The 12660-nt window shown below is 51.2% G+C and overlaps 2 protein-coding genes across 3 annotated transcripts in view; both read left to right on the top strand.

Moving 5' to 3' along the window:
* Positions 1–12660, top strand: part of LOC123769566 (protein Wnt-5b-like) — a 501917-nt gene that overhangs the window by 319956 nt on the left and 169301 nt on the right. The gene's annotated exons all lie outside the window — the stretch shown is intronic.
* LOC138354452 (uncharacterized) lies at positions 6603–7667 on the top strand. Its single transcript, XM_069308647.1, has one exon. The coding sequence runs from the start codon at positions 6603–6605 to the stop codon at positions 7665–7667; it is 1065 nt and encodes a 354-aa protein (XP_069164748.1).

The following is a 12660-nucleotide window of genomic DNA, read 5'->3' as shown; positions in this document are numbered from 1 at the left end:
GGGGTGAGGGGGGCAGAGGAAGGGGGCTGGGGGGGGGGGAGGGGGCCAGCCTCTGTCCCAGAGATTTTTTGGCTAATCAATTTACCTTTGTATTTAATTAATTACACATCACTTTGTATTGTTTATCATGCTGCCCGCACCCATGGTGGTGGGCAGCCACACCTGCAGCCACACCTGGAGCCACACCTGCAGCCACACCTGGAGCCACACCTGCAGCCACACCTGCAGCCACACCTGGAGCCACCTACAGCAGCCACACCTGGAGCCACCTACAGCAGCCACACCTGAGGCCACCTACAGGAGCCACACCTGGAGCGACCTACAGGAACCACACCTGGAGCCACCTACATGAGCCACACCCGGAGCCACACCTAGAGCCACACCTGGAGCCACCTACAGGAGCCACACCTCGAGCCACACCTGGAGCCACCTACAGGAGCCACACCTCGAGCCACCTACAGGAACCACACCTCGAGCCACCTACAGGAGCCACACCTGGAGCCACCTACAGAAGCCACACCTGGAGCCACCTACAGCAGTCACACCTGGAGCCACCTACAGGAGCCACACCTGGAGCCACCTACAGCAGTCACACCTGGAGCCACCTACAGGAGCCACACCTGGAGCCACCTATAGGAGCCACACCTGGAGCCACCTACAGAGGCCACACCTGGAGCTACCTACAGGAGCCACACCTGGAGCCACCTACAGGAGCAACAACTGGAGCCACCTACAGGAGCAACAACTGGAGCCACCTACAGGAGCCACACCTGGAGCCACACCTGGAGCCACCTACAGGAGCCACACCTGGAGCCACCTACAGGAGCCACACATGGAGCCACACCTGGAGCCACCTACAGGAGCCACCTACAGGAGTCACACCTGGAGCCACACCTGGAGCTACCTACAGGAGCCACACCTGGAGCCACCTACAGGAGCCACACTTGGAGCCACACCTGGGGCCACCAACAGCAGCCACACCTGGAGCTACCTACAGGAGCAACACCTGGAGCCACACCTGGAGCCACCTACAGAAGCCACACCTGGAGCCACCTACAGCAGCCACACCTGTAGCCACACCTGGAGCCACCTACAGGAGCCACACCTGGAGCCACCTACTGGAGCCACACCTGGAGCCACCTACAGGAGCCACACCTGGAGCCACCTACAGGAGCCACACCTGGAGCCACCTACAGGAGCCACACCTGGAGCCACCTACAGCAGCCACACCTGGAGCCACCTACAGCAGCCACACCTGGAGCCACCTACAGCAGCCACACCTGGAGCCACCTACAGCAGCCACACCTGGAGCCACCTACAGCAGCCACACCTGGAGCCACCTACAGGAGCCACACCTGGAGCCATCAACAGGAGCCACACCTGGGGCCACACCTGGAGCCACCTACAGGAGCCACACCTGGAGCCACCTACAGCAGCCACACCTGGAGCCACACCTGCAGCCACACCTGGAGCCACATTTGGAGCCATCTACAGGAGCCACACCTGGAGCCACCTACAGGAGCCACACCTGGAGTCACACCTGGGGCCACACCTGAAGCCACCTACAGGAGCCACACCTGAAGCCACCTACAGGAGCCACACCTGGAGCCACCTACAGGAGCCACACCTGGAGCCACCTACAGGAGCCACACCTGGAGCCACCTACAGCAGCCACACCTGGAGCCACCTACAGCAGCCACACCTGGAGCCACCTACAGGAGCCACACCTGGAGCCATCAACAGGAGCCACACCTGGGGCCACACCTGGAGCCACCTACAGGAGCCACACCTGGAGCCACCTACAGCAGCCACACCTGGAGCCACACCTGCAGCCACACCTGGAGCCACATTTGGAGCCATCTACAGGAGCCACACCTGGAGCCACCTACAGGAGCCACACCTGGAGTCACACCTGGGGCCACACCTGAGCCACCTACAGGAGCCACACCTGGAGCCACCTACAGGAGCCACACCTGGAGCCACACCTGGAGCCACCTACAGGAGCCACACCTGGAGCCACCTACAGCAGCCACACCTGGAGCCACCTACAGCAGCCACAACTGGAGCCACCTACAGGAGCCACACCTGGAGCCTCCTACAGCAGCCACACCTGGAGCCTCCTACAACAGCCACACCTGGAGGGAGAACATGGTGTCAACTATAGAGAGGGAGAACATGGTGTCAACTATAGAGAGGGAGAACATGGCGTCAACTATAGCGAGGGAGAACATGGTGTCAACTATAGAGAGGGAGAACATGGCGTCAACTATAGCGAGGGAGAACATGGTGTCAACTATAGAGAGGGAGAACATGGTGTCAACTATAGAGAGGGAGAACATGGCGTCAACTATAGCGAGGGAGAACATGGTGTCAACTATAGCGAGGGAGAACATGGTGTCAACTATAGAGAGGGAGAACATGGTGTCAACTATAGAGAGGGAGAACATGGCGTCAACTATAGCGAGGGAGAACATGGCGTCAACTATAGCGAGGGAGAACATGGTGTCAACTATAGAGAGGGAGAACATGGCGTCAACTATAGCGAGGGAGAACATGGCGTCAACTATAGCGAGGGAGAACATGGTGTCAACTATAGAGAGGGAGAACATGGTGTCAACTATAGAGAGGGAGAACATGGTGTCAACTATAGAGAGGGAGAACATGGCGTCAACTATAGAGAGGGAGAACATGGTGTCAACTATAGAGAGGGGGAACATGGCGTCAACTATAGAGAGGGAGAACATGGCGTCAACTATAGCGAGGGAGAACATGGTGTCAACTATAGCGAGGGAGAACATGGTGTCAACTATAGAGAGGGAGAACATGGCGTCAACTATAGAGAGGGAGAACATGGCGTCAACTATAGCGAGGGAGAACATGGTGTCAACTATAGCGAGGGAGAACATGGTGTCAACTATAGAGAGGGAGAACATGGCGTCAACTATAGAGAGGGAGAACATGGCGTCAACTATAGAGAGGGAGAACATGGCGTCAACTATAGCGAGGGAGAACATGGTGTCAATTATAGCGAGGGAGAACATGGTGTCAACTATAGAGAGGGAGAACATGGTGTCAACTATAGAGAGGGAGAACATGGTGTCAACTATAGAGAGGGAGAACATGGTGTCAACTATAGAGAGGGGGAACATGGTGTCAACTATAGAGAGGGAGAACATGGTGTCAACTATAGCGAGGGAGAACATGGTGTCAACTATAGCGAGGGAGAACATGGTGTCAACTATAGAGAGGGAGAACATGGTGTCAACTATAGCGAGGGAGAACATGGTGTCAACTATAGAGAGGGGGAACATGCCGTCAACTATAGAGAGGGAGGACATGGTGTCAACTATAGAGAGGGAGAACATGACGTTAACTATAGAGAGGGAGAACATGCCGTCAACTATAGAGAGGGGGAACATGACGTCAACTATAGAGAGGGAGAACATGCCGTCAACTATAGAGAGGGGGAACATGACGTCAACTATAGAGAGGGAGAACATGCCGTCAACTATAGAGAGGGAGAACATGCCGTCAACTATAGAGAGGGGGAACATGACGTCAACTATAGAGAGGGAGAACATGCCGTCAACTATAGAGAGGGGGAACATGACGTCAACTATAGAGAGGGGGAACATGACGTCAACTATAGAGAGGGAGAACATGCCGTCAACTATAGAGAGGGGGAACATGACGTCAACTATAGAGAGGGAGAACATGCCGTCAACTATAGAGAGGGGGAACATGACGTCAACTATAGAGAGGGAGAACATGACGTCAACTATAGAGAGGGAGAACATGCCGTCAACTATAGAGAGGGAGAACATGCCGTCAACTATAGAGAGGGGGAACATGACGTCAACTATAGAGAGGGAGAACATGCCGTCAACTATAGAGAGGGGGAACATGACGTCAACTATAGAGAGGGAGAACATGACGTCAACTATAGAGAGGGAGAACATGCCGTCAACTATAGAGAGGGAGAACATGCCGTCAACTATAGAGAGGGGGAACATGCCGTCAACTATAGAGAGGGAGAACATGCCGTCAACTATAGAGAGGGGGAACATGACGTCAACTATAGAGAGGGAGAACATGCCGTCAACTATAGAGAGGGAGAACATGCCGTCAACTATAGAGAGGGGGAACATGCCGTCAACTATAGAGAGGGAGAACATGCCGTCAACTTTAGAGAGGGAGAACATGCCGTCAACTATAGAGAGGGGGAACATGCCGTCAACTATAGAGAGGGGGAACATGACGTCAACTATAGAGAGGGAGAACATGACGTCAACTATAGAGAGGGAGAACATGGTGTCAACTATAGAGAGGGAGAACATGGTGTCAACTATAGAGAGGGGGAACATGACGTCAACTATAGAGAGGGAGAACATGCCGTCAACTATAGAGAGGGAGAACATGGTGTCAACTATAGAGAGGGAGAACATGGTGTCAACTATAGAGAGGGGGAACATGACGTCAACTATAGAGAGGGAGAACATGCCGTCAACTATAGAGAGGGAGAACATGGTGTCAACTATAGCGAGGGAGAACATGGTGTCAACTATAGAGAGGGAGAACATGCCGTCAACTATAGAGAGGGAGAACATGCCGTCAACTATAGAGAGGGGGAACATGACGTCAACTATAGAGAGGGAGAACATGCCGTCAACTATAGAGACGGGGAACATGACGTCAACTATAGAGAGGGAGAACATGCCGTCAACTATAGAGAGGGGGAACATGACGTCAACTATAGAGAGGGAGAACATGGTGTCAACTATAGAGAGGGGGAACATGCCGTCAACTATAGAGAGGGAGAACATGCCGTCAACTATAGAGAGGGAGAACATGCCGTCAACTATAGAGAGGGAGAACATGACGTCAACTATAGAGAGGGAGAACATGACGTCAACTATAGAGAGGGAGAACATGACGTCAACTATAGAGAGGGAGAACATGACGTCAACTATAGAGAGGGAGAACATGCCGTCAACTATAGAGAGGGAGAACATGCCGTCAACTATAGAGAGGGAGAACATGCCGTCAACTATAGAGAGGGGGAACATGACGTCAACTATAGAGAGGGAGAACATGCCGTCAACTATAGAGAGGGGGAACATGACGTCAACTATAGAGAGGGAGAACATGCCGTCAACTATAGAGAGGGAGAACATGCCGTCAACTATAGAGAGGGAGAACATGCCGTCAACTATAGAGAGGGAGAACATGCCGTCAACTATAGAGAGGGAGAACATGCCGTCAACTATAGAGAGGGAGAACATGCCGTCAACTATAGAGAGGGAGAACATGCCGTCAACTATAGAGAGGGAGAACATGGTGTCAACTATAGAGAGGGAGAACATGACGTCAACTATAGAGAGGGAGAACATGACGTCAACTATAGAGAGGGAGAACATGGTGTCAACTAGAGAGAGGGAGAACATGACGTCAACTATAGAGAGGGAGAACATGGTGTCAACTAGAGAGAGGGAGAACATGGTGTCAACTATAGAGAGGGAGAACATGACGTCAACTATAGAGAGGGAGAACATGACGTCAACTATAGAGAGGGAGAACATGACGTCAACTATAGAGAGGGAGAACATGGTGTCAACTAGAGAGAGGGAGAACATGACGTCAACTATAGAGAGGGAGAACATGGTGTCAACTAGAGAGAGGGAGAACATGGTGTCAACTATAGAGAGGGAGAACATGCTGTCAACTATAGAGAGGGAGAACATGCCGTCAACTATAGAGAGGGAGAACATGGTGTCAACTAGAGAGAGGGAGAACATGCCGTCAACTATAGAGAGGGAGAACATGGTGTCAACTATAGAGAGGGAGAACATGCCGTCAACTATAGAGAGGGAGAACATGGTGTCAACTAGAGAGAGGGAGAACATGCCGTCAACTATAGAGAGGGAGAACATGGTGTCAACTATAGAGAGGGGGAACATGCCGTCAACTATAGAGAGGGAGAACATGGTGTCAACTATAGAGAGGGAGAACATGGTGTCAACTATAGAGAGGGGGAACATGCCGTCAACTATAGAGAGGGAGAACATGGTGTCAACTATAGAGAGGGAGAACATGCCGTCAACTATAGAGAGGGAGAACATGGTGTCAACTATAGAGAGGGAGAACATGCCGTCAACTATAGAGAGGGAGAACATGGTGTCAACTATAGAGAGGGAGAACATGGTGTCAACTATAGAGAGGGAGAACATGGTGTCAACTATAGAGAGGGGGAACATGACGTCAACTATAGAGAGGGAGAACATGGTGTCAACTATAGAGAGGGGGAACATGACGTCAACTATAGAGAGGGAGAACATGGTGTCAACTATAGCGAGGGAGAACATGGTGTCAACTATAGAGAGGGAGAACATGGTGTCAACTATAGAGAGGGGGAACATGACGTCAACTATAGAGAGGGAGAACATGGTGTCAACTATAGAGAGGGGGAACAGGCGTCAACTATAGAGAGGGAGAACATGCCGTCAACTATAGAGAGGGAGAACATGACGTTAACTATAGAGAGGGAGAACATGCCGTCAACTATAGAGAGGGGGAACATGACGACAACTATAGAGAGGGGGAACATGACGTCAACTATAGAGAGGGAGAACATGACGTCAACTATAGAGAGGGAGAACATGACGTCAACTATAGAGAGGGAGAACATGACGTCAACTATAGAGAGGGAGAACATGCCGTCAACTATAGAGAGGGAGAACATGCCGTCAACTATAGAGAGGGAGAACATGACGTCAACTATAGAGAGGGAGAACATGCCGTCAACTATAGAGAGGGAGAACATGCCGTCAACTATAGAGAGGGAGAACATGACGTCAACTATAGAGAGGGAGAACATGACGTCAACTATAGAGAGGGAGAACATGACGTCAACTATAGAGAGGGAGAACATGACGTCAACTATAGAGAGGGAGAACATGCCGTCAACTATAGAGAGGGAGAACATGACGTCAACTATAGAGAGGGAGAACATGCCGTCAACTATAGAGAGGGAGAACATGCCGTCAACTATAGAGAGGGAGAACATGACGTCAACTATAGAGAGGGAGAACATGACGTCAACTATAGAGAGGGAGAACATGACGTCAACTATAGAGAGGGAGAACATGCCGTCAACTATAGAGAGGGAGAACATGACGTCAACTATAGAGAGGGAGAACATGGTGTCAACTAGAGAGAGGGAGAACATGGTGTCAACTAGAGAGAGGGAGAACATGGTGTCAACTATAGAGAGGGAGAACATGCCGTCAACTATAGAGAGGGGGAACATGACGTCAACTATAGAGAGGGAGAACATGCCGTCAACTATAGAGAGGGAGAACATGACGTCAACTATAGAGAGGGAGAACATGACGTCAACTATAGAGAGGGGGAACATGGTGTCAACTATAGAGAGGGAGAACATGACGTCAACTATAGAGAGGGGGAACATGGTGTCAACTATAGAGAGGGAGAACATGACGTCAACTATAGAGAGGGAGAACATGCCGTCAACTATAGAGAGGGAGAACATGACGTCAACTATAGAGAGGGAGAACATGCCGTCAACTATAGAGAGGGGGAACATGGTGTCAACTATAGAGAGGGAGAACATGACGTCAACTATAGAGAGGGAGACAATAAAACAATAAATACTAATAAAATACAAAAGTAAGATAAAGTAATAAAGTTAATGTCAACAAAACAGGAAAAAAGTTAAAGTTAGGTGACTTGAACCTTTAACTTCGAGAGGGAGGAGGAAGAAAGGAAGGAGGGAGGTGGAAGGGGGTGATGGATAAGGGGTGGGGTAAGAGGGTCGACTTGGCGGAGGAGAGGAGGTGGGAGGGGTTCGACTCCCCGCTTGGAGAGGGATCTAATTAACTGATAACTGGCGGCTGATGGTGTTGTGCGGCGGCCATCACGGCGTCCCGCCATACACGCTCTATGGTGCGGTTATTGCACACGCCTCGGCCCCTTCCTCGACCCCCTTCCTGCGGGCCCCTTCCACGGGCCCCTTTCCCTTGGCCCCTTTCCCTTGGCTCCTTTCCTCGCTCCTTCCCTCGGGCCCTCCCTCGTTCCTGTCCTCTATTGCTTCCTCTTCTAGGAAGCAGTAGGCGTACTAAGGCGCTCTTCGACACTGTCCACCGTCCCACAGCGAATACTGTCAATCAGCCTCTTTTAGCTTTCCTCTTTTACTCTGAGGTTTTCATCCGGGTCACGTGCCTCGGCGGCCTGTCCTCTGGTGCTCCCTCTCTTGCGCTCGTCTGGGTGTGCTTGCGGGGGTTGAGCTTCGGCTCTTTGGTCCCGCCTCTCAACCGTCACTCTACAGTCTTGTGTCAAACTATGTTTGATTCTGCTCTTCATCCTACACCACCAGGATGCTCAACACCACCAGGATGGTCAACACCACCAGGATGGTCAACACCACCAGGATGGTCAACACCACCAGGATGCTCAACACCACCAGGATGGTCAACACCTCCAGGATGGTCAACACCACCAGGATGGTCAACACCACCAGGATGCTCAACACCTCCAGGATGCTCAACACCACCAGGATGCTCAACACCACCAGGATGCTCAACACCACCAGGATGCTCAACACCACCAGGATGCTCAACACCACCAGGATGGTCAACACCACCAGGATGGTCAACACCACCAGGATGGTCAACACCACTAGGATGGTCAACACGACCAGGATGGTCAACACCACCAGGATGCTCAACACCACCAGGATGCTCAACACCACCAGGATGGTCAACACCACCAGGATGGTCAACACCAGGATGGTCAACACCACCAGGATGGTCAACACCACCAGGATGGTCAACACCACCAGGATGGTCAACACCACCAGGATGGTCAACACCACCAGGATGGTCAACACCACCAGGATGGTCAACACCACCAGGATGGTCAACACCAGGATGCTCAACACCACCAGGATGCTCAACACCACCAGGATGGTCAACACCACCAGGATGGTCAACACCACCAGGATGGTCAACACCACCAGGATGGTCAACACCACCAGGATGGTCAACACCACCAGGATGGTCAACACCTCCAGGATGGTCAACACCACCAGGATGGTTAACACCACCAGGATGCTCAACACCACCAGGATGCTCAACACCACCAGGATGGTCAACACCACCAGGATGGTCAACACCACCAGGATGGTCAACACCACCAGGATGGTCAACACCACTAGGATGGTCAACACGACCAGGATGGTCAACACCACCAGGATGCTCAACACCACCAGGATGGTCAACACCACCAGGATGGTCAACACCACCAGGATGGTCAACACCACCAGGATGGTCAACACCACCAGGATGGTCAACACCAGCAAACGTTAGAACAGTCTTCAGGGACTTCAATAAGGAGGCATTAGGGTCGCTGGCGCCACCAAATCTAATCCACGGGCGTGTCCGCACTCAAGTCTTTGTCTCTAGTTGATATAGGGAGGTACTTCCTCTCTCTCCCACAGCTGGTGGCCCAAGATGAGACGCCCCACTCCCACAGCTGGTGGCCCAAGATGAGACGCCCCGCTCCCACAGCTGGTGGCCCAAGATGAGACGCCCCACTCCCACAGCTGGTGGCCCAAGATGAGACGCCCTGCTCCCACAGCTGGTGGCCCAAGATGAGACGCCCCACTCCCACAGCTGGTGGCCCAAGATGAGACGCCCCACTCCCACAGCTGGTGGCCCAAGATGAGACGCCCCACTCCCACAGCTGGTGGCCCAAGATGAGACGCCCCACTCCCACAGCTGGTGGCCCAAGATGAGACGCCCCACTCCCACAGCTGGTGGCCCAAGATGAGACGCCCCACTCCCACAGCTGGTGGCTCAAGATGAGACGCCCCACTCCCACAGCTGGTGGCCCAAGATGAGACGCCCCACTCCCACAGCTGGTGGCCCAAGATGAGACGCCCCACTCCCACAGCTGGTGGCCCAAGATGAGACGCCCCACTCCCACAGCTGGTGGCCCAAGATGAGACGCCCCACTCCCACAGCTGGTGGCCCAAGATGAGACGCCCCGCTCCCACAGCTGGTGGCCCAAGATGAGACGCCCCATTCCCACAACTGGTGACCCAAGATGAGACGCCAAACTCCCACAGCTGGTGGAAAGGGCAGAGGGGGAAGGGGTGGCAGAGGGGGGGAGGGGTGAGGTAATAAGGGTGCCAGGAGGTGGTGGGGTTTCTAGGAAGGACCTGCAGCAGCCTGGGGTTGACCACTTGTCACAGGACTGGTAATGACTGGTTGCGAGTGTACTCACCTAGTTGTGCTTGCGGCGGTTGAGCTCTGGCTCTTTGGTCCCGCCTCTCAACTGTCAATGAACTGATTTTGTTATTTTTCCCCACGCACACACACACACACACACAGGAAGCAGCCCGTAGCAGCTGTCTAACTCCCTGGTACCCATTTACTGCTAGGTGAACAGTGGCATCATGGTGAAAGAAACTGTCCATTTGTTTCTGCCTCCGCTGGGGGAACTATCCCTGGACCACAGGATTACGAAACCATTGTGCTATCCACTCAGTAACCAGCGCCTTGTGTGTATGTGTGTGTGTACTCACCTATTTGTGCCTGCAGGATCGAGCATTGGCTCTTGGATTCCGCCTTTCTAGCTGCCGGTTCTTTAAAGCAATAGGACTTTTTCCTTCTCATATCTAGTTTTGAAATTATGAATAGAGTTTGCTGCCACAACCTGCTCCTTAAGTGCATTCCATTTTTCCACTACTCTCACGCTAAAGGAAATCTTTCTAACATCCTTGTGACTCATCTGAGTTTCCAGCTTCCACCCATGTCCCCTCGTTCTCTCGATATTCAGTGTGAACATTTCGTCAACTTCCACTCTGTCAATACCCCTAAGTATTTTAGATGTTTCCATCAAATCTCCTCACTCTCTCCCCCCCTTTTTTTTACCGTCGTCAAGTTCAGTTCCTTCAAGCTCTCTTCATACCCCATCCCTCGCAACTCGGGACGACACTCGTCGCAAATTTCTAAACCTTTTTCCAGTTTCCTTATGTGCCTTTTCAGGTGGGGACTCGACGATGGGGTTGCATACTCTAAGACTGGTCTCACGTAGGCAGTATAAAGTGCTCTAAACGCTTCCTTACTCAGGTTTCTGAAGGACGTGCTAACTTTTACTAGTGTAGAGTCCGCTGTTGTCGATATCAGATTTATTTTTTATTTACGTTTTACTCTATTTATTATTTAGGCTCCTGGTAGTATAGTCGGGTTTATTCTCGACTGAGAATCGAGAATTACGGGTTCGAATCTGGGGAGCCGGTCGGCCGAGCGGACAGCACACTGGACTTGTGATAATGTGGTCCCGGGTTCGATCCCGGGCGCCGACGAGAAACAATGGGCAGAGTTTCTTTCACCCTATGCCCCTGTTACTTAGCAGTAAAATAGGTACCTGGGTGTTAGTCAGCTGTCACGGGCTGCTTCCTGGGAGTGGAGGCCTGGTCGAGGACCGGGCCGCGGGGACACTAAAGCCCCGAAATCATCTCAAGATAACCTCAAGATGGTGCAGAAAAGGACGCATTTTCTGGCATCTAATGCTCCTGTCCACCTAGTAGTAACTAGGTACTCAGGCGCTAGTCAGCGTGTTATGGGGTTTCATCCTGGGGGGGGGCAGTAATTCGGTCTTGGGGAGGGGGGGGAGCCTTCTATATAAGCCTAACGTATATGAATACACTCTGGCTTCCTGTTCCCCGACACAATGAATTATTATATGGGCCTCAGGAGTTAGATTTAGTGTTGTGCCAAAGGCTTTTTGGCAGTCCAGAAATATGCAGTCTGCCCATGCTTCTCTGTCCTGTCTTATTATTGTTACTTTATCATAGAATTCCACAATGTTTATTAGGCATGATTTCTCTTTGAACCCAGGTTGATGTTTGTGTATATACCTAATGTTCTCCAGGTGTGTAATCAGTCTTAACCTGATTATTGGTTTAAGTACTTTACAGGGGATGATTGTCAGTGATACTGCAACCCGTTCTCGCACTTTCGTATAGTCAATATTGACTTATTAAATACGTGCATATGTGACATACTAAACATACTAGTTTACTTTGAAAAGCTTCATAGAAAACACCGACCTCACCTAACCTTCTTAGTATGTTAAGATAAGCATCTTATTGCTTCGTAATTACAATTATTACTTAACCTATTATAGGTATAGGTTAAGTAATAATTGTAATTACGAAGCAATAAGATGCTTATCTTAACATACTAAGAAGGTTAGGTGAGGTCGGTGTTTTCTATGAAGCTTTTCAAGGTAAACTAGTATGTTTAGTATGTCACATATGCACGTATTTAATAAGTCAATATTGTCTGTAAGAAAGTGCGAGAACGGGTTGGATACTGGTCTGTAGTTAGGTGGCTCTTCCCTATTATATTTTTGAAAATTGGTACCCTATTTGCCTTTTTAGGAACTGGGCAACTCTCCCGACATAGGTGACTCATTAAAAATCCTTGCCAGAGACACGCTGAGGGCCTGCGCTGCCTCTTTTAGTATCCACGGTGATACTTTGTCTGGTCCAACCGCTTTAGTTGCAATCAGTGATGTCAACTGTTTCATTACCTCCTCTGCTGTCACCTCTATATTTGATAGTCTTCCGTCTAG

This window comes from Procambarus clarkii, chromosome 63, assembly GCF_040958095.1.
Source record: "Procambarus clarkii isolate CNS0578487 chromosome 63, FALCON_Pclarkii_2.0, whole genome shotgun sequence".
Classification (NCBI taxonomy): Eukaryota; Metazoa; Arthropoda; class Malacostraca; order Decapoda; family Cambaridae; genus Procambarus; species Procambarus clarkii.
Note: the sequence above shows the minus strand (reverse complement) of the source record. Positions and strands in the feature narration are given on the sequence as shown.